Genomic DNA, 23,573 nt, shown 5'->3' on the forward strand with positions numbered 1-23,573 from the left:
GCAGCACATCTCAAAAAAGTTAATATCATCAAAAGATTCAGAGAATCTGGAAGAATCTCTGTGCGTAAGGGTCAAGGCCGGAAAACCATACTGGGTGCCCGTGATCTTCGGGCCCTTAGACGGCACTGCATCACATACAGGCATGCTTCTGTATTGGAAATCACAAAATGGGCTCAGGAATATTTCCAGAGAACATTATCTGTGAACACAATTCACCGTGCCATCCGCCGTCGCCAGCTAAAACTCTATAGTTCAAAGAAGAAGCCGTATCTAAACATGATCCAGAAGCGCAGACGTGTTCTCTGGGCCAAGGCTCATTTAAAATGGACTGCGTCAAAGTGAAAAACTGTTCTGTGGTCAGACGAATCAACATTTGAAGTTCTTTATAGAAATCAGGGACGCTGTGTCATTCGGACTAAAGAGGAGAAGGACGACCCAAGTTGTTATCAGCGTTCAGTTCAGAAGCCTGCATCTCTGATGGTATGGGGTTGCATTAGTGCGTGTGGCATGGGCAGCTTACACATCTGGAAAGACACCATCAATGCTAAAAGGTATATCCAGGTTCTAGAGCAACATATGCTCCCATCCAGACGACGTCTCTTTCAGGGAAGACCTTGCATTTTCCAACATGACAATGCCAAACCACATACTGCATCAATTACAGCATCATGGCTGCATAGAAGAAGGGTCCGGGTACTGAACTGGCCAGCCTGCAGTCCAGATCTTTCACCCATAGAAAACATTTGGCGCATCATAAAACGGAAGATACGACAAAAAAGACCTAAGACAGTTGAGCAACTAGAATCCTACATTAGACAAGAATGGGTTAACGTTCCTATCCCTAAACTTGAGCAACTTGTCTCCTCAGTCCCCAGACGTTTACAGACTGTTGTAAAGAGAAAAGGGGATGTCTCACAGTGGTAAACATGGCCTTGTCCCAACTTTTTTGAGATGTGTTGTTGTCATGAAATTTAAAATCACCTAATTTTTCTCTTTAAATGATGCATTTTCTCAGTTTAAACATTTGATATGTCATCTATGTTCTATTCTGAATAAAATATGGAATTTTGAAACTTCCACATCATTGCATTCCGTTTTTATTTACAATTTATACTTTGTCCCAACTTTTTTGGACTTGGGGTTGTAGAGCCACCAATTAACCTAACCTGCATGTCTTCGGGGGAAATCGGAGCACCCAGAGGAAACCCATGCAGACACAGGGAGAACATGCAAACTCCACACAGAAAGGCCCCCGTTGGCCACTGGTCTCAAACCCAGAACCTTCTTGCTATGAGGCAACAGTGCTAACCACTACACCACTGTGCCACCTGTTTCTGGGCAATAAAAGTGTTTTAAGGCAACTTCTTTTGTGTAAGTATATTTTTTGGCTACTTTTGAGGTACAGACTTCCACGACAGTTGTTGTCACAAACCAATAGTACTACATGCTGTATGTTTTAGTACACTGCAGAAAAATTATTATTATTATCTCAACCAGGACGGAATCCACCAGGGGGCGAGGTATTGTTTTCAGTTGGGTTTCTTTGTTTCTTTGTTTTTTGTAAATTATATTAGGGGAAAACGGCTGGATCAATCTTCATGAAACTTTCAGGATAGACGGGCATTGGTCTCAAATAGAACCTCCAACATTTCGAGGGTCATCCGGTCAAGGTCACCAAAAAGGTCAAAATCGTTTTTGTTGTGGCTACTGCCTCATATAGAGGCGCTAGCCACTACGTCATCGTGCTGTAAGAATGTAAGAGTGTAAGGGCCAATTTATGCTGACAACCCAGTCCTCGCAGATGGCATCTGCGAAGCCCCCCCCTTCGCAGACGCTCTGCGCGCACCTCCCAAAATTTGTGACCACCGCAGACAGCCTCGCAGACAGCGTCGCAGACAAGAGGGCTCTGATTGGTCCACTCTACATCCGCTGTACACGCACTTCCGCTTCCCTACTTTCCCGGTTTGTTTTGTTTTCACAACCGCCATTTTTAAAAACACGAGCGAAGATGGAGCAGCACGAAGAGCGGTTGATCGAGGAAGTGAGGAAGTACGTACATCTATACGACTCCAGTTCAAGTCCTTATAAGGACAGCGCATTATAAGGACAGCGGTGTTGAATGACCTGTTGCTCAGTAACCGGAAGATAAACACTCCACTAACCACACCCACCAACTACTCCTAGTGATTTCGCGACTTCGCACTCCCTTGCGTTGTGGCGGTGAATAACATCGAGCACGCCTATACACGCCTATACTCCCCGCTCAATGATAAAATACAACTGTCTGCGAAAAGCTATCTGCGAAAGCCTTTGTCACAAGAGCATGCAGAGGCCTTAAAGGCCAATTTATGCTGACAACCCAGTCCTCGCAGATGGCGTCGCAGATAGCATCTGCGTAGCTCCCCCACCTTCACAGACGCTCTGCGCGCACCTCCCAAAAATTGTGACCACCGCAGAAGCCTCGCAGACAGCGTCGCAGACAAGAGGGCTCTGATTGGTCCACTCTACATCCGCTGTACACGCACTTCCGCTTCCCTACTTTCCCGGTTTGGTTTGGTTTCACGACCGCCATTTTTAAAAACACGAGCAAAGATGGAGCAGCACGAAGAGCGGTTGATCGAGGAAGTACGTACATCTATATGACTCCAGTTCTAGTAACCAATAAGTAACCAGAGGATAAACACTCCACTAACCACACCCACCAACTACTCCTAGCGATTTCGCGACTTCGCACCCCCTTGCGTTGTGGCGGTGAATAACATCGCGCACGCCTATTACTCCCCGCTCAACGATAAATTACAACTGTCTGCGAAAAGCTATCTGCGAAAGCCTTGTCGCAAGAGCATGCAGAGGCCCTACAGTCGCGCACTGCGCATGCACATACATGTGTTCCGATTAAAATGGCAGGTAAGTGTATACAGTTTGGTTCACCATTCAAAATAAATGGACTACACTAAAGAAATTGCTTTCAGACATGTTTATGCTTATTACAGAGGGAAAGTGCATTCCACTGAGCTCTAGCACCGGGCCTTTTCCGGGAAATAAGAGTTTCGGTCATAGCGACAGCGTGTGTATGTCAGCCTCGGTTTGGAGGTTTCAGTTTTGAAAACTGTAAGAGGTAAGAGTAAAATAATATAAAGTACAGATACTTGGTATATTTTACTTCTGTGAATTTTCAAATTGTTCTTTTTTGGATTACGCTTAATTTCTGTGGCTACTGCCTCATAGATTAAATATATATACTATATTTACTGTATGGACTTGGTATCAGAAAACTATTTTATTTATAAGCAGTAGCCACATGTATCCATAGGGTACCTATTTTTTTCACGATATCTTCCTTCATATTCATCAAAGGTGCTACCAGACGAGGTTTGTTTTGCCTGGCAAAACTTGTTGTTGTTGTTGTTGTTGTTGTTATTGTTATTATTATTGTTGTTGTTATTGTAATGTCACAGTCTAATCATCAGGACTGAAAACTGTTTCATGCAGTGTCTGCATGTCTAATGAATCTTGATCTCGAGACACGGTTCTCAACACCACATAATGTTATAATGAGTTTTATAAAGAATGAACTGCCTTGTAGGCACAAAGACCTGAGGCAACATTAAACTGGATATTATTAAGAAAAATATATTTACCTCTGCCAACTTTGTTTGAGGAGGTTATATTTTCGCCTCCATTTGTTTGTTTGTTTCTTTGTTTGTTTGCCTGTTCCCAATGTAACTCAAAAAGTAGTGAACGGATTTGGATTAAATTTGGTGGAAAGGTGGGCCATCGGCCAAGGAATAATTCTTTCAATTTTGATGCAAATCCAGATATGTATGTGGCTCAATGAGACAGATATGTATGCAGAGCCAGGATTTTTTGTCTGTTCCCAATGTAACTCAAAAAGTAGTGAACCAATTTTGATGAAATTTGGTGTACAGCTTTAGTATTATCCTAGGTTCAAGTGATTTTGATGTTGATAATATGTTGCTTGGTGGAGGTATGCACTCTACCAAGTGTCCTTCTAGTTTATTGTTGAAACGGGCACAATATGAACCAGAGCTGGACAGAAAAATAAAATATTAAGGTGGTAGACTCACAAGTTTATACACTTTTGTATGAAATTCTGTATATGAAACCCTACAAAATTGTCCCCACTTGCTTGGATTGCTATGAACTCTGCCTGAGAGTGGGTTAAGCAGACTTACCATGCTGTAGAGGTCTGGAAGGTCAGGAGGGTAGGACTCTCCACCTCTCCTCTTAAACTCTGTCTGGGATGATGTTGTTGGTGAGGGCCATGGCTCAGACTCGTCCCTGAGCTTGGCTCTCCCTCCTGTGCTGTAGCAGAACTGTGCCACTGACTCCTTGCCTGTTTCAGCCATCGGCCACCCAGTCCCCATTTCTCCAGATAGACACGGCACACCTCATAGTTCATGGCTGAATAGTATAAGAAGTCCAAAGCCAGCAGAACCATGACGAAGAAACCATAAACCCACACACCAATGAGAGCGGTGTAATTACTGCAACATTTAGCACAGAATGGAACAGAACAAATTAGGGGCATTATTATTATTCAGGTATCGCATATACATACACAGTAGGATGAAATGCTGTTCTCCAAAGATCATGGTGCATCACACAGAACAATGCAGGTTATAAGTAATATTACACTGAGGACACATACTCGGTTAATTTTAATACTTAGATCACTGATGCACTATTAAAGCTATAAATGACATGCATTTATTCTCAGCCCTTTTCAGGCAACAAGAGGCCTAAGGTTTAGGAAAGAGATGTTTTGATAGTTTTACATTAAAGGTTAAAAGTAGAACCTGTAAAATGCCTCCTAACAGACTGAGCAAGCATTAAAGTGTGGTAAAGATGCTTTCCCCTGGGGAAATTTCAACCAGTATTATGATAATGTAATATAGAAACTGAAAGCAAATTACAAACATAATAATAATAATAATAATAGATGAGGTAGATCACGTTTATTTATTTATTTATTTATTCGAAGGATGGAGGATGTTTCAAATAGCTTTCAGGGATTATTTCAGAGCAATGAATTATCAAGTGATATAATTAAAATAGAGGTCATAGCCATGTGTGACGATAAAAGGACCACAGAGTAATACAGCTGGCTTGGGTACACACACACACACACACACACACACACACACACACACACACACACACACACACACAGTCACTACTGAGACCCAAGAGGCTCTGTTGAAGCCTGAAGTGTGAAATGACATTTCTCCACATGCTTAATGCCATCACAGAGTTGCATGTTTTGCTTAATGAACAGGTTCCTTATCTCATTCTCTGGGATAAGTACTGGTGATTTCTCATGGCTCCAAAGCATGTTGCCTGATATCATCATATCTAAATGTAATGGTTAAATAAAACAAATAATTATACTATTACTATTGTACTATTATTCTCTGTAGCCTATTTGTTGCTATGTACTGTATGCACTTACCAAGTATTATTTGGGCAGTGGACCACATCTATGCGCTGATGTATTGATCCACCTTGTAGATGTACAGCTCATTTATTCTATCTTTCATTAGTCTTTCACTGGTGTCCATTACTCATGACAGAACCATTTGTTAGCTGGGTATTTTTTGTTAGTATAGTAGACTACTCAACCCAGCAATGACATTGAGCTGTTTGAATTTGTTACACTACTGTGCCTAATACTCTCACAACAATGCCATGATCATATCATTGTTACTGCTACATTGAGAATAGTCTTCTGCAGACATAATATCTAATCAGTAGTGGTTCCATTACACTGATAGATAGAGCAGGGATAACAAATTTTATTCTATCCACATTCACTGGATATGAGCAATCGCATGCTCTGATTGGCTACTCTACTACTAGGCTATTAGCTCATATACTGTGAGTAGAGATGAACAAAATGGTGCAGTGTGTTGCTGAACCAACCGAGGACAAAATAAAAACTCTACTCAAAAACATAACCCCCAAAAATAAAAAAAAAGCAAAAAAATATGGAATGAAAGTATTTGATGGTAGGAACGTATCTTTTTTAATTTCTCAAGAATTATTATTATTGCATTTTTAGCATCTGGGCCCCAACCATACCATACCAGATTGGTCGGGCCCGGGTTAACAACGGCCACCTCTGGTACTGTTGGTCAACAGGGTGCCGGCGGAAAGTATGCTACTGTTGCACCAAAACAGAAAAGGAGAAAGAGAGGGGGGAGGCGTGTTAGGAGAGAGCGTGAAAGATGGAAGGAGCTTAGAACTGAGGGTAGGAACATTGAATGTGGGAACACTGACTGGCAGAGTGAGGGAGTTAGCAGGTATGATGAAAGAAGGAAGTTGGAGATTTTGTGTGTGCAGGAGATGAGGTGGAAGGGAAGCAAGGCCAAGAACATTAGAGGTGGATGCAAGTTGTTTTATTATGGAGTCGATGGAAAGAGAAATGGTGTTGGTATTGTTTTGAGGGGAGAGTTGGTCAACAGTGTGATTGATATGAAGAGGGTGTCAGATAGAGTGATAGGCATGAAGTTGGAGATTCAAGGAGTGGTAATCAATGTTGTGTGTGCGTACGCCCCACAGGTTGGATGTGAGAATGAAGAGAAAGAGTTTTTCTGGGAAAAGATGGACGAAGTGGTAGAAAGTACTGTATACTGAGGGAGGAGCGCATGCTGATAGGAGCAGATTTCAATGGACATGTTGGCAAGGGAAACAGAGGAGATGAGGACGTGATGGGCAGATATGGTGTAAGAGAGAGAAATGTGGAAGGGCAAATGGTGGTTGATTTTTCAAAGAGGATGAATTTGGCAATAGTTAATACATGCTTCGAGAAGAAAAAGCAGCACAGGGTGACGTTTAAGAGTGGAGGAAGATCTACACAGGTGGACTACATACTACAGAAGGGGTAACCTGAAGGAGATTGGAGACTGTAAAGTGATGGCAGGGGAGAGTGTAGCTAGACAACATCGAGTGGTCGTGTGCAGGATGAGCTTGAAAACTGAAAAAGAGGAAGCGTGAAATAGTGGAGCCGAATATTAAGTGGTGGAAACTAAAAGAGGTTGAACATCAGAAGGAGTTTAGGGAAGAAATGAGACGAGCATTGAATGGTAATGGAAGTCTGACAGAAGATTGGGATACTACTGCTATACTAGTAAGAGAGGCAGCAAGGAAGGTGCTAGGGTGGTCATCGGGAAGGAGGAAGGAAGACAAGGAGATGGTGATGAAACAAAGAAGTGCAGGAAATTATTAAAAAGAAGAGGCTAGCAAAGAAGAATTGGGATGATCAGAGAGATGAGGAAAGCAGGCGGTTAGACAGAGAGATGAGACAGAAGACAAAAAGAGTGGTAGCGAAGGTGAAAGCAGATGCATACCAGGAGTTGTATGAAAGACTGGAGACCAAAGAAAGAGAGAAAGACCTGTACAGACTAGCTAGGCAGAGAAACAGGGAAGCGAGGGATGTACAGCAGGTAAGAGTGATGAAAGATGTAAATGGAAATGTGCTGATAAACAGAGTGTATTAAGAAGGTGGAAAGAGTACTTTGAGGATTTATTAAATGAGGAGAATATAGATAAACAGAGTGTATTAAGAAGGTGGAAAGAGTACTTTGAGGATTTATTAAATGAGGAGAATATAAGAGAGAAAGGGTCAGATTCATTGGAGACAGCAAATCAGGAAGTAGAATTGGTTAGTAAGGATGAGGTGAGGACAGCCATGAAAAGAATGAAGACTGGGAAAGCAGTCAGACCAGATGGTATCCCAATTGAGGCTTGGAGATGTTTGGGTGAGACGGCTGTGGAGTTCCTAACGAGATTGTTTCATAAGATCTTAGAGAATGAGAAAATGCCGAATGAATGGAGTGTGTTGTAGTCCCAATATACAAGAATAAGGGAGATGTACAGAGCTGCAATAATTACAGAGGGATAAAATTGATGAGCCACACCATGAAGTTATGGGAAAGGGTACTGGAGGCGAGATTGAGAAGAGAGGTAGCAATCTGTGAACAGCAGTATGGGTTTATGCCAAGGAAGAGCACGTCGGATGCAATTTTTGCTTTAAGAATGTTAATGGAGAAGTACAGGGAAGGCCAGAGAAAGCTATATTGTGTGTTTGTAGACTTGGAGAAGGTATACGATAGAGTGCCGAGAGATGAGTTATGGTATTGTATGAGAAAGTGTGGAGTGAATGAGAAGTATATCAGAGTGGTGCAAGACATGTATGAGAACAGTGAAACAGCAGTGAGGTGTGCAGTTGGAACAACTGAATGGTTCAAGGTGAAGGTGGGACTCCATCAAGGATCTGCTTTGAGTCCTTTCTTGTTTGCCATAGTGATGGATAGCTTGATGGACGAAGTGAGGCAAGAGTCACCATGCAACATGATGTCTGCAGATGATATCGTGATATGTGGTGAAAGTAGAAAGGAGGTTGAGTTGGGTTTGGAGAGATGGAGGTATGCATTGGAACGAAGAGGAATGAAGGTGAGCAGTAGCAAAACAGATTACATGTGCATCAATGAGAATGGGGATGAGAGTGTAGTGAAGATGCAAGGAGTAGACGTAAAGAAAGTTGTTGAATTCAAGTACCTGGGGTCAACTGTGCAGGAAAATGGGGGCTGCGATAGTGAGGTGAGAAAGCAAGTGCAGGCAGGGTGGAGCAGTTGGAGAAGGATTTTGGGAGTCATTTGTGATAGGAAAGTCCCAGCAAAAGTAGTGAGACCAGCTGTGATGTATGGATTGGAGACAGTACCCTTAACGAAGAGACAGGAGGCAAAGTTGGAGGTGGCGGAGTTGAGGATGTTAAGGTTTGCGATGGGAGGTTGGACAGGATAAGGAACGAGCACACCAGAGGGACAGCACATGTGGAGAGCTTGGGAATTAAGCTAAGAGAGATGAGACTGAGATGGTATGGGCACATCCTGAGAAGAGATGCAGAGCATGTGGGAAGGAGAATGTTGAGGATGGAGCTGCCAGGCACATGAAAATGCGGAAAGCCAAAGAGGAGATACATGGATGTGGTGAGAGAGGACATGAAAGTGGCAGGTGTGGTTGAGAAGGATGCAGAAGACAGAGAGCAATGGAGACGAAAGATCCATTGTGGCGACCCCTAATTGGGAGCAGCCAAAAAAAGATGATGATTTTTATAGCATTTTTCACGAATTGCTCCTGTCATTTCGCCGGTTTGTTTACATTCTAAGCGGAAATTATTTTGCTCGACATTTTGTATAAAGTTTTTATTTATTGAATTTGCAAAAAATAAAAATTCTGTTTATCAAAATCCAGTGAATGTGGATAGAATAAAACAGTTATTCCACTCAATCTCGTCATACATGGCTGATAGCCAACTCAGTGCAACACACCTTGTTGGCTATGAGCTCATGTACGACTCGATTTCGTGAAATAACTGTTAAATATATAGTACGAATGGGCTATGGTTAGTAACTCGATAACTACAGTGCACTGGATAAATTCTTCCCCTTGAAATTTCATTTTGTAGTGTTACAACTTGAAATGAAATGGAATGAACCTGAAATAGACCTAATTCAAGATTATTCATTATGAATATACACAAAATATCCCGTAATATTGAAGTGGGAGGAAAGATCAATATAATTAGAAAGCTTATAGAATTATTTACAGTGACTGCATACATAATCAAGTTGCTGTGATGCCCCTAAATTTGTTAAATTTGTTCTGGGGAAACCAGACCTCATGAGACGTCAAATAATTAGTCAAATGGAGCCTGTGTGTAGTAAAAGGATCATGTCATTTAATACATACACCTGTTCCTGGAAGGCCCCAGAGTTTGCTCGAGTTGATTAAAATTTGTTAGAGAGATATCTAAACAAACAGAATCACAGAGACCAAAGATATCTAAACAAACAGAATCACAGACCCTGGCACAGCAACAACCGTCAGCCAAAATTCAGTGATTAGGTAAGAAGGGCATTATTCAGAGAAGCAACCAAGAGGCCAGAGGTACTGCTAAAGCTGCTGGAAAGATCCACAGCTCAGAACGGAGAAGCTGTTTGCAGGACAGTCGAAGCTTACACATGCCTCAAAGCTGCACTTAATGGAAAAATGGCAAGAAAAACATTATTGAACCAAAAACCAGCTTGGATTTTTGGTTTGCTAAAAGGAATGTTGGAGATCCAGCAAACATGGGAAGAAAAAAAAAAGATTTTGGCTTTGACACAAAGAGTTATGCTTGGTGAAAACACAACACTGCTCATCATCCTAAGAAAAACATTCCCACAGTGAAGAATGCTGGTGGTAGCATCATGTTTTGGGAATGCTTTTCATCAGCAAGAACTGGAATGCCAGATACAGGATCATCATAGAAGAAAAAATTCTTCTAGCCTGCAACATACTTGATACTGGAGAGGAGGTACATCTTCCAACAGAACAACCACTTTCTGGCACACTACCAAAGCCAGACTAGAGTGGTTCAAACCCCAAACCTGGATGTGTTAGAACAGCCCAGTCAAAGTCCAGACGTTGATCCAATTAAGAGTCTGTGTGAAGACTTGGAAATTGCTGTTCATCAACAGTCTCCATCCAATCAGACAGGAAATGAGCAATTTTGCCAAGAAGAACAGGTACAAATATCAGAATCCAGATGTGCAAAGCTGATAGAGATATATCCAAGAACACATGTAGTTGTGACTACGACAAAAGATGGTTCTACCAAACATTAACCCAGGGGGTGAATACTTATGCAACCAACATATGTCTATTTGATTGTTAAATTAACCTTTGTGTTATAATGAAAAGTTTGCAAGTCTCTCTTGTGTAAATCAAATGTTAAGTCCATTTTAAAATCTAGGTTGTAACACAATATGTTGAAGAAAGTGAGTGAATTCTTATCCAATGTACTATCATGTGCAAAAAGTATAGGCACCCTATCCACATCACATATTTTGTGAAAAAATGTAAATACAACTATTTAAACTATTTAAAGAACATTTCATATAATTAATTTATATTTGATGAATATAAAACATAAAATACTAATTATTCCAAATGCAAAAGTTTGGACACCCTTCCAGTTATAAAGTCTCAGAACTTAATTAACTTGTTAGGCCTTAATCTTCAATATATACAATGCAAGATTCTTGCATTACACACACACACACACACACACACACACACACACACACACACACACACACACACACACACACAGCTGATTTAAGACTCTGTGTATGATGGTACTGTATGTGTAGTGTACAATTCAAAAATAGATTACTCTGAGTAAAACTTCCATCATGAATTAAAAAGATGACTATTGGTGCTAGAGAGCATAAACAATTTGTGAATTGCATTTCACAAAACACAAACAAGGGCAGGCCACTTGGAAAGGCATCAGCAGAGTTAATATTAGGCTGGCACATTCTGGATAGTCACAGGAAGAAAAAAAAGTTTCTCCGCTATAGTCAGTAAATGTGATAAAAACTATTTTTATGTGAAAACAAATCATACTTTGCATACATATAAATATCCCATCTTCAGACAGCTGGCAGGATAAACAAGTTACAATGGCATCCAGGAGACAAGCGGCTATCTATCTCTCCACTAGCGTCATTGCTACTCAGCCTGAAGGCGTGTATTTGGACTGTTTTTCACTTGTTAAATGAGAAAATCTCCTCCATTAGCATATCATGCATATCTTAACACGGCAAAGTGGAGGTCACAAACCAGACAGAGCTTCATGTTCTTAAAATTATTATCTCATCAGAAAATTCCATGTGACATTACAATTGCAAAGTTTTCTGAGCATCTGCTTAACATTTTCATGAAAAAACTTGAAAATGTGCCTTGATCAGTCAACGTGTTAAGATACGATATGGCGCACGCATTGTTCAAGAGTCTTGATTTGGTATGCCTGGGGATTTGAACAATACAATCAACAGACTGCATAATAAAGTAAACTATTCATTATAAAAATACATGTAATAAACATTTAAAGTGAATCAAGCCCATACTCCCTTTCATGAAAAAGTAGCTTCCTTCTGATTTTGAATCTGGAGAGATAATGGGGTTTAGAAAACGCACTTATTCTAAGTACAAGCTAAGATTTCACAAGTTAATACACCAATCAGCCATAACACTATGACCACTGACAGGTGAAGTGAATTGATTATCTCATTACAATGGCACCTGTCAAGGGGTGGAATATATTAGGCAGCAAGAGAACAGTCAGTTCTTGAAGTCGATGTGTTGGAAGCAGGAAAAATGGGCAAGCGTAAGGATCTGAGTGACTTTGACAAGGGCCAAACTGTGATGGCGAGATGACTGGGTCTGAGCATCGAACAAAATGCCACATCTTATAGGCTGTTCCCGGTATGCAGCGGTTAGTACCTACCAAAAGTGGTCCAAGGAAGGACAACTGGTGGAACCAGTGACAGGGCTGATTCTGAAGACTACCCCATATGGTCCAATCCCACAGAAGAGCTACTGTAGCACAAACTGCTGAAAAAGTTCATGCTGACACCTTTCTATTTTCGCTAGACAGGTGCCATTGTAATGAGATGATCAATGTTATTCACTTCACCTGTCAGTGGTCATGATGTTATGGCTGATTGGTGTATGTTAGCATGCTGCCATACTAGCATATAAACCAGTGCTAAAACTATATACTACTGTATCTGCACTGACATCATGTAAACATCTCTCTCTCTCTCTCTCTCTCTCAGTTTAATACAGCACTTCCTGCCTGATTTGATCATGGTTAAAGAACAATCAATGCTGTGATTCAAAAGCTTCAGAGCTGCAGATATGAGACGCTACTCAGTATCATGAAGAACCCAGGACTCAAAAACACATTGGAGCTACACTGCTAGAAATAGGGGTACAGTAGGATTCCATTTCTGTACCCCAAGGTACAATCTACCAGGCTTGTAGTACTTGAGTTCAGGACTCGGACTCGAGTCTGACTCATGCCCTAATTTTAAGGAGTCGTGACTTGTCTTGGACTTGAGCACCAATGACTCAGACTCGGACTCAGACTCGTGCATTAACTGCATTCGGACTTGTAAATTGGAGACGCAGATTTTTTCTTTATTTTTTTTGGAACACACCATAATAATTTGGCATAAGATATTTATACCTACATTATTTTTTGTACTAATTTCATGCAAGAGAATGCACGTTCACCTGTTCATACGTCATGTTCAGGAACAAACTAATGTTAATGGCGCTAAAATGCCTGGAGAGAAGCCCCTAGGATTGTCCACTTTGCTTATACAGACTTCTCATGCAGTGGGAAAAACTGCACTGCTATGTGTTCCATATGTAGAAGAACTATCAAGGAGACGACGGGGATGACCTCGAACTTCAATCATAATTTGGTAAGACTCCACCCAGAGAAGGAAGTGACACACTATGTTCATTGCTCTGTTGATAGTGGGCGGGGCTTGCTGAGCGATGAACTAGCTAGTGTTAACCCTCTCTCATGTTATTTGCTCCGTTGATAGTGGGCGGGGCTTGCTGAGCGATGAACAGGCTTTTTATCTGTAGCCTTTTAACTAAAATGGGGCAGTCAAGCAGTAACATTAGTCCAACACAGTAGCAGAGATGGTTTCACATAAAGGCAGCAACAGCCACCGTCAAATGGTGCAGTTGGAGTCTTGTTCTTGGACTTGACTCGGCTTAATAGTGGACTCGACTCAGTTTTCTTTAATGACTTGGACTTGACTCAGACTTGAACATTGGGGACTCGAGGCTGGACTTGGACTCGAGGTTTAGTGACTCGACTACAACACTGCAATCTACACTAATGTACCCCCAAGTGCTCATTATTGGACCTCAAGGTAACTATGTGTACCTTTTTAGGGTCCAAAAGGCATATATGTTCCAAAGCAGCATATAAAGGGTACAAATAAATACTTTAGAGGGTACTGCCCCAGTGACAAGCCATTGTACCCCTAAAGGTACAATAATATACTTTATTTTCTGAATGTATACACAATGAAAGTTACCTGCCTTCATATGGAATCAATTTTGTGCCAAAATGTTCATACAATACTTTTGAAATATCAAACAAAAACGACAAATCAAAATACAAAAAACCAAAAAAAAAGTCAATTTTTTTAGACTGGCAAACAAATTATTCGTGTAATCGTGCAAAATATCAGTCTATTACTCTTCAGAAACCTTTTATTTTTGTTCCGCGTCTTTCTCAATTTTGTTTGACGTAATTTATTTTGGTTGCGATTCCAGCTTTCTCGTTTGCACTCCCTGACTTTTTGCTTGCAGTTTTGGCACAAACTTCACGTGTGGGCGGGCTGTCCAGGAATGCATTCCCATTGGGTAACTTGTGTTTGACTGACAGCTACGCTCAGCCATTCCCTACTCAGATTCTGGCGGACTGTTTGACGAGTGACCGATCCATTGACGGTAAACAAGGATCGAGTGGACTTCAGTGGCGACTATGATATTGAATTTACACTTTGTTGAATTAATTCAATATCATAGTCGCCAGTGAAGTCCACTCGATCCTTGTTTACCGTCAATGGATCGGTCACTCGTCAAACAGTCCGCCAGAATCCGAGTAGGAAATGGCCGCAACAGCCTCCGGGGGAATGGCTGAGCGTAGCTGTCAGTCAAACACAAGTTACACAATGGGAATGCATTCCTGGACAGCCCACCCACACGTGAAGTTTGTGCCAAAACTGCAAGCAAAAAGTCAGAGAGCACAAATGAGAAAGCTGGAATCGCAACCAAAATAAATTACGTCAAGCAAAACTGAGAAAGACGCGGAACAAAAATAAAAGGTTTCTGAAGAGTAATAGACTGATATTTTGCACGATTACATGAATAATTTGTTTGCCAGTCTAAAAAAATTGACTTTTTTTTTGGTTTTTTGTATTTTGATTTGTTGTTTTTGTTTGATATTTCAAAAGTATTGTATGAACATTTTGGCACAAAATTGATTCCATACCTTCAGTGACACCAGGAGATTAGCAAGAGTCTTCGATTTAATGACAAATTAGGATTGAGTGAAAAAAAAGTGTAAAAATTAAGTCAGTTAACATGTAAAGACTTAGAAAAAGAAGAAAAATATTTCCCTTTTCCAATGAACTAAAGTTTTGGGCTAATTTCAAGTCTTTCTGTGCAGTTTTTGGACATTCAGGCAATGTTTAACTTTGGTGTATTGAAAATGTATCATAATGAGACATCATTGTATTGTATAATATAGAAATTTAGTGTGTCATTACACCACAACATGAAATAACAAGATGAGATAAAATAATGTTAAGTGAATTTTCTGCATCATATGCTGCATTGGTTCCAAAGAAATAAACAGAGCAATCGCATAAGTTATTGGTCCAGTCATCCCTTTTTTTTAACTCACTTGTGAGTGAAACCATCAGAGGGGGTGGTGAGGTTGAGCTGCATGATGAGCTGGAACTCGGTCTCGTTGCAGCAGTACTTGAAGGCTGTGTTGTTGTGGTGACAGCAGAACATGTAGGTCTTGTTGTCAGAGAGCCGAGGGCAGTGAAAGCCGAAGTGATAGCGCCCTTTGTGGTCAGAGTAGGGTTCGCAAACTCTAAAGTGTGCTGAAAGAGCTGCTCGAAGAAAGAGAATATAAAGAGAGTTAGGTGAAATTTGTTGAAGTAAAGATTTAATTTGAACTTATTCAGACTTTCAAAATAACGTGTAACAGAATTGTGGTTTTGGGGATGTGTTAGTTCACATTTAAACATATGTAAGTTAAATCAGAATATAATCAATAAAAGATCATAGCACTCGCCGGGACACATGCATTTGATCTGTTTAACAGATCATAAAATACACAGCAAGCATTACGTAACAGCCTAGACAAATCCATCTGCTGGGTTCAGTCTATATTAAAATAAATGTGCAACATGTGATGAGTATGGTTTACTTCAAAAATAAATGGCCAGTCTGATTGTCTTGTATACACAGGGCACATTTTCTTCAGATGTCTTTTTCTAAATAATGGAAGGAAAACTTACAACTCCGTGTTCAATACAAACTCATTTCCTTGCATGTCTTACATCTGGGATTCTTCTTCTGTCTTTTTTTTAAATTGTTGTTTTAAATTAGATTTTGTTTTTATAGGGCAGGATGCAATATAGGACCTTATGCAATTAGACAGAGCACAATACATTTTTTTTAATGACATCCTTGGATATAATGAATGATCATTTATTACTTGTCCTCAACTATCTTCTATTGTATCCCATCCAGACAAACATGAAGTAGCCCTGACATGAGTAATTGCACCGAACTGACATATGCTGATTATCTGTCAAAAGTTGTAATATCTGACAAATGGCCCAGATGAACACCTTATCCATTCCTAATCCTGCACTTCATATACAGTATCTGTGTTTGCTATCGAGTCTGACCGCATCCTCAGCTGTTTGTCTCCAAGATCATATCTGGCTTTTAACAGGATGAGTGCAGACATGCCATCATTTGCATATAGATTAGAGCTGTACTGTAAGTAAATGATGGACAGATAAATTGGATAGACAGAAGAACTCACTCAGGCCCTCTCTCAGCCCAGAGATCCTTTTTACAGTAATCTGTTTTATGTTTTAGACTAGAAATAAGGACACTTGGATTCTTTGTCTGGCTGCTTATTGACTATAGAGAAGGGGATCATGACGTTAACCGAAGTGAGCAACATCATTGAGCATTGTGAGATTTCAGGACACGGAGGTAGAGGTTTAGTAAAGGTACTAAACTCGATAATGGATGTTGTTGAGTTTGTCTGTCGGAGATAGTATTCCTCTGATGATGCGAATGATTACAATTCTTTATTTATTAATGATCAAGACATCACACTTTTTAACTGTTTAGTGTTATGGCCTGTCCGTGACACTCAAGTCTTCAGGACAGAGAAGTTTACACTTTCTGGTTTCTCAGTAACAAGATAAACTGCATTTTTTGTCTCATTAACTTAGAGATAGAGAAAAAAGACATGGTGGTGAGGGAAAGATTGAAGCCACAGCCGAACAATTTGAAGAGGCGTATCCTAAAATAATCAGAATCATGTTTATTGGCCAAGTATGTTGACACACACAAGGAATTTGGTTCCGGCAGTTGGTGTCTCTCCAGTGATATAGGAAAAAGGGGGGGGGGGGGAGAGAATGAATATATGTATATGTAAGTTAGGTATATGTAATATAAGAAAAATCTATGTATATGTAATGTACAATATGGACAATATAGACATTACACAATATACAGTAAATAATTATTATACATACAGGACACTTTGTCCATGGAATAAAAACATGTGTTCTATTCCCCTCTAGTGGGTTTATTGATGGAATGCAATATTGTTATCATATCGCTTATCCTCCATGAATTACGCCACTGTCCCCAATGGAGAATGAGCGTGCAATATTGTTATAATATTGCATGTTGTCAAGGCAACACAACGTCACATGTCAGAGCTCATGCGAAGATCCAATGACAAAACTTTTCTGCTGCGCATGCGCAGAATCATTTCTTTGTTGGCCAGAAAAGAGAAAAGATGAGGCTAATCCAGTGCTAGGTTTAAGCACTAAATAAATAAACTGAAACTAAAGACGTGCTGAACACCCGAAAGGATACCAAAACTTCATTATATATTCTTCATGCATATTTACAAGAGAAAAACATACCAACAGACATCAAAAAACTGGAAAAGAGACACGTCGGAGACGTAAAACTTCCATGCTAGTGAGTGACTGACAGTTTGTAAGCAAATATGGCCGTGAGGTCTGACTCGTTAAAAGCAGAAGATTTAAAGAGAATTTTGGCTGTCAGGTCACTCTGTTGTGTGTAGCTGTCAATGTTGATTTTAAAAGTAACTAAGTATATTACACAGGGAACATAATAATAATAATAATAATAATAATATTCAGCTTGACTGCGCTAGCATTGGCCTGCACTAGCATTGGCCTGTGCTAACACTACACCAGCTAGAAGGTAACTGGACTGCCATGCTAACAGCACCAAGTCACGGGTAAGCTTGTGTTGGCTTTCGCTAATGCTACTGCTACACTGGCTGGAAACTAAGTGGACTGCCACACTAACAGCACTGAGTTGCGGGCAAGCTAGCATCAGCCTTCGCTGATGCTACTGCTATGCTGGCTGGAAGCTAACTAAACTTCCGCACCAACAGCACCGAGTCGCGGGTGAGATAGCGTCAGCCTTCGCTAATGCTACTGCTACACTGGCTGGAAGCTAACTGGACTGCCGCACTAACAGCACCGAGTCACGGGTAAGCTAGCACTGGCCTTCAGTAACACTACTGCTACGCTGGCTAGAAGCTAACTTGACTGCTCGATTGCCGCACTAACAGCACTGAGTTGCGGGTAAGCCAGCGTCAGCCTTTGCTAACACTACTGCTACGCAGGCTGGAAGCTAACTGGACTGCCGCACTAACAGCACTAAGTTAGCTAGTAAGCTAGTGTTGGCCCTCGAGAATGCTGATATGAAGCGTGTGTGTGTGTGTGTGTAATATCTCATCTCATCTCATTATCTCTAGCCGCTTTATCCTTCTACAGGGTCGCAGGCAAGCTGGAGCCTATCCCAGCTGACTACGGGCGAAAGGCGGGGTACACCCTGGACAAGTCGCCAAGTCATCACAGGGCTGACACATAGACACAGACAACCATTCACACTCACATTCACACCTACGGTCAATTTAGAGTCACCGGTTAACCCAACCTGCATGTCTTTGGACTGTGGGGGAAACCGGAGCACCCGGAGGAAACCCACGGGGACACGGGGAGAACATGCAAACTCCGCACAGAAAGGCCCTCGCCGGCCCCGGGGCTCGAACCCAGGACCTTCTTGCTGTGAGGCGACAGCGCTAACCACTACACCACCGTGCCGCCGTGTGTGTAATATATATATATATATATATATAGAGAGAGAGAGCATTGACCTGCACTAGCATTGAGCATTGGCCTGTGCTAACACTACACTAGCTAGAAGGTAACTGGACTGCCACGCTAACAGCACCAAGTCACGGGTAAGCTCGTATTGGCTTTCGCTAATGTTACTGCTACGCTGGCTGGAAACTAAGTGGACTGCCACCGCACTATATATAGTATATATATGCTTATATTGACACAAGTGTTTTACTGGGAAATATGTCACTTGTATTTTTCATACAAGCTCCATCCAGAACATGGAGAACCAAAACCATGACATAAATCTCTATAGGTCACTCGTGAGGAAATCGATGAATTGTTTTGATAAATTTGGGTACTTTTTCTTTGTGAAGGTGTCAGTATAATAAAAAGAAAATCACATGTTGGCTTGAAAATATGAAGTTTATCTTCTCGTGTTGAAAAACTTGCATTTTTCATATGAAATACATCATGGATCTGAGTGACATGTTTCCTGATATTTCACTCTAATGACGTCACTCCCAGTGTTTTCCTGCTGACTAATATTGTCAAAATGGTGAACCGGTTCAAAATTAAAATTCTTTTGATTAACTTGTGTTTTTTTTTTTTTGTGGATGTGTCCATATAATATAAAGAACATTACACAGTTGCACAGAGATATGAAGTTTTTTGAAATTGAAATCTTTATTTTGAACATGTGTGAACAGTGAACAGTAAAATCAAAACCAAACCAAACAAAGTAAATAACCATAATCATAAAAAAGAAAAAAAGGGGGGAATAAATAAAATTAAATAAAATAAAAAGAATATATATATATATATATATATATATATATATATATATATATATATATATATATATATAAAACTACTAATTTTACTACTAATTAACTAATAATAATAAATAAAATGAACTTAAGCATGTTCGAAAAGGAGCAGGAAGAAGTAAAAACTTATTAACTCCTACCCCACTCTGTATTTCCCTATGAGCTTGTATGATACCAATTATTATTTCTCGTGTTGAAAATATTTTCACTCGTTCAGTTCACTCACTTGTGAAATATACATTCATCTCTTGAAGATAAACTTCATATCTTTGCACAACCATGTAATATCATATATATTTATATATATATATATATATATATATATATATATATATATATATATATATATATATATATATATATATATATATATATATATATATATATATATATGGCAATGGCTACCCAGAATACAATGCACCATGATGTAGTTATCTTTTCTTTATAGTACCAAAAGGAATAAAACACCTGAGAAACATAACTACATTGGAAAATAATGAGTGACAGGGTTGTGTGATATCTTACCATGCTATTCCTATAACAGCACATTCTGAAGTGTTTTATTCCTCTCATACCACAGCAATTTGCCAACATTTTTCATTCATTCATTCATTCATTCATTCATTCATTGACTTACAGTACTTACTTACTTACATGTAGTTCCTGTTATCACTTATAGCAGCATCACTCTCTCTTTTTCTCTCTCTTGAAGTTAAAAAGACCAAAAATTGCAGCTTGTCATGTTAGGAAGAAACCACCACGTCCTCTGTCCTGATGGTTTTCTTATGTTGGAAAGCGTAAAGTCACAGCTTTACCTCTGACTGTTACAAAATGCTGATACTGGAGACTCCTTCCATGTTAAAAATGTTAAATAAACATCAGCTGACAGAAACTTGGCAGCCATTTTTAAAAACCACTTATCTGGACTGTCCTCCGAATAGATAAAGCCTTGTGTAAGTTGTTATTAAAAACAATAACGAATTCCAGCATCCACAAATTAATATTAAACCTGTAATTTGCCTTGCAGCCAACATTACTGTCAAAGCTGCTGTTATAGAAAATTAATCAACACCTTTTGACCAATCAGAATGGAAAATTCAATAGCACTGTGGTATAAAGTTAATCAACAACCAGAGTAAGTAACGTTAGATATACACATGATGCAAGTTTGTTACACAGTGGTTAGAAATCACATGCAGGAAGGGGGAAAAAAAACCCTTCAGAAACATCTTCAACTGCTTTGTACTTCTTTCTGTCATGAAACCTTGGTAAATGTGTTTCAATTTTCAGTCAAGTGATGTCGCAAGGGAATGTTGAGGCTCCTTTTTTTTTAAAGCAAAGGCAATTTCATCTCACACCAAATATTGACTTTGTTTCCTTTATTATGGCTTATTGCTGTTTATCGTATTTTTTTATGTTAACATTTCATTATTTTTAGTCGACAGCATTTCTTTACATGTTACCTAAGACTTTTGCACAGTACTGTATATTACATTAGTATAATTTTTGCAGACTCTCTTATCCAGAGCAATGTACAACATACCCAAAGCAGCCTGGGGAACAGGTGCCTTGCTCAAGGACACTTCAGCCACTCCTGCTGGTCCAGGGAATCAAACCAGCAACCTTTTGGCCCCAAAGCTGCTTCTCTAACCATTAGGCCATGACTTCCCCATACATACACACCATGGAAATATTTCTTTTTAAAAGAGATTCTGTAATAAATGGCAAATCTTTGTGGCCAGTCATACCCCTCTGAGTACATCCATACTTTGTACTGTAAACAAAACCAGCAAAAAAGTAACAAATATGAAAATTGTTCTACTTTGCTGTTAAAATAGACAGTGTCCATTACTGCATTGCATTACCTAGGTGTAATAAAAATCATCTGCTAATACACAGAGAAATGAAAACAGATTATTCATAAACACATATTACGAGAATGACAACAAACCAGAGTAATATTCCAAAAATTATATTATGTGAATGCGTAATGAAGAAATGATTACATTACGAAACAAAACAACAAATTTAATGTCTGCATTTGACCCCTTGTTAATGACAATTATAGCCCAATACTTGTGTGCCTGGGCATACAGACGAGTTGTTAATGATTGCAATAAATTAGCGTTGATAGATACGAGAGCCAAAGAGCTCTGCAGGAGCACCTCTGACCCTATAAAGAGCTTTGAATAGCAGGGGAAGTTATTTGGCAGCACCTCAGCTGCGTATCCATCAACCAAGCAGGCAAGAAGTCAAGCCGTAATACAAGGTTCTCATATTTAGGGGGAAGAAAAGAGCAGAAGGAGAAAGCCAGGCAAATGAAATGAAAACCACCTGTCGAGCCCTGTTTTTCTTCTACTATGGCAGCAAAAACCAATCAATGTGTTTTGATTTTTGTTTGCTGCATTATTAACACTGCGCAGTGCTTTGGTGCTGTCAACATGACCACCACTTGTGTTCACTTCGCACACAATGGAGCAAATGCTAAATGAGTGTTTCTCCAGCGGGTGCCTGGATACAGAGACACCTGCCTGACAGCCAGCTCAAATACCTGTCTCTATCTCTCTCCATGGTAACCGCTCTGGTGTTGTTTCTTTCAGAGAGCTGGCTAGCAGAGCAGTTAGACACATGCTGAAGTGATTTAGGAGGTAACAATCATCCCCACATCCCCCCCCCCAAAAAAAAAAAAAAAAATGCCTACACCCTCCTGTACCTTCCCCCATCTATTTAAAAACTGAATTTGGCACGTCCTGCTTCTTCAATCCACTTCCTCTCACGAAAATTTGTAGGGATTGTCACGAGCAGCAGTGATTTCTTTGAACTACTTTGAGCTACAAAGAAGAAAACTCACATGCTCTGGAACTCCATCTTCCCCCTAACCTTACCACTTTATAAACTCTTCATAATGGCTGTTAAATTCATCACTTGTAACAGTGAGATCATATTGCTTTTCTGGACTGCCTCAGTCCTTATTATTGTCTTCATACTGTACTTACATTGGATCACGAAAGCAGCAACACGACCACAGATGTAAACCTGTTATGGTATTGCGAGGTATTTTAATACCCCTTATACAAGCAGTAAAGGCAAGGCAAGGGAAAAAGATCACTAAATTTAATCACCAGGTATATGGTAGTCATTATTTCATTCTTGGATTTGGATTTGTTTTATCAGCATGTATAATCTGCCAAATGTTTTTATATATGGATAGTAATGTCTACTCAGATCAGGAAGAGATTCATTTGGATGGATCTACTACATCATTAAACCTAGACGCAAGGTTCTGGTTGGCTCTCTGCATTTATAGAGGTTAAAGTCTTCTCATGAGAGGTTTGGCCAACATGAAGACTCAGCATGTGTTTCCTGGCAAGACACGTTGGGCGTGTGAATCAACCTGGTTATGATTTTATAATAATGGCAGATTGTGTTTTTTTTTTTTTTTGCTTATAATAACTGGCTGACTGACTGTGAAAGAGGTTTTCTTTTAAAAGATATTAAATAATCACAGATGTGAAAATAAATACTCCTTGTCCTCAAATGACTGGGTATAATTGTGTCCATCTATGGTCCAATTAACATGTCTGCCTCTGGAAAAATAGAGGTGGATATGAGGTAATGAAGAATCATAGTTTGGGAAAGGATCTATTTCACTGATAGTTATATCCCAGATTGTTGTAATGTACAGGATAAATTTCTCACTGTTTTCCCATGAAGTTGGAAGATTAACAGAATTTTCTGTTACTGAGTTTTGTTTACAGTAAATCATCTTCTTTTGTTTTCTGCCTGATGGCAGGTCCGAGTTTCTAGGGAAGAATTACAGTAGTTGTTTCCCTTTGCCTTCTACTGGATTATTACCTTGCCTGCGATGGAG

The 23,573-nt window shown here is 39.9% G+C and overlaps 1 protein-coding gene across 2 annotated transcripts in view; it reads right to left on the reverse strand.

Moving 5' to 3' along the window:
* Positions 1-23,573, reverse strand: part of shisal1a (shisa like 1a) — a 99,936-nt gene that overhangs the window by 29,678 nt on the left and 46,685 nt on the right. The window contains exons 3-4 of one of the 2 annotated variants that reach the window (XM_060903604.1): positions 15,350-15,563; positions 4,197-4,508 (exon numbers count right to left, since the gene is read on the reverse strand). In XM_060903604.1, coding sequence (XP_060759587.1) covers positions 4,197-4,508; positions 15,350-15,563 — 526 coding nt within the window. Of the gene's footprint in view, positions 1-4,192; positions 4,509-15,349; positions 15,564-23,573 lie in introns of those variants that run through there. The other variant, XM_060903603.1, reaches the window with a different exon arrangement.

This window comes from Neoarius graeffei, chromosome 21, assembly GCF_027579695.1.
Source record: "Neoarius graeffei isolate fNeoGra1 chromosome 21, fNeoGra1.pri, whole genome shotgun sequence".
In the NCBI taxonomy this organism is placed as follows: domain Eukaryota; kingdom Metazoa; phylum Chordata; class Actinopteri; order Siluriformes; family Ariidae; genus Neoarius; species Neoarius graeffei.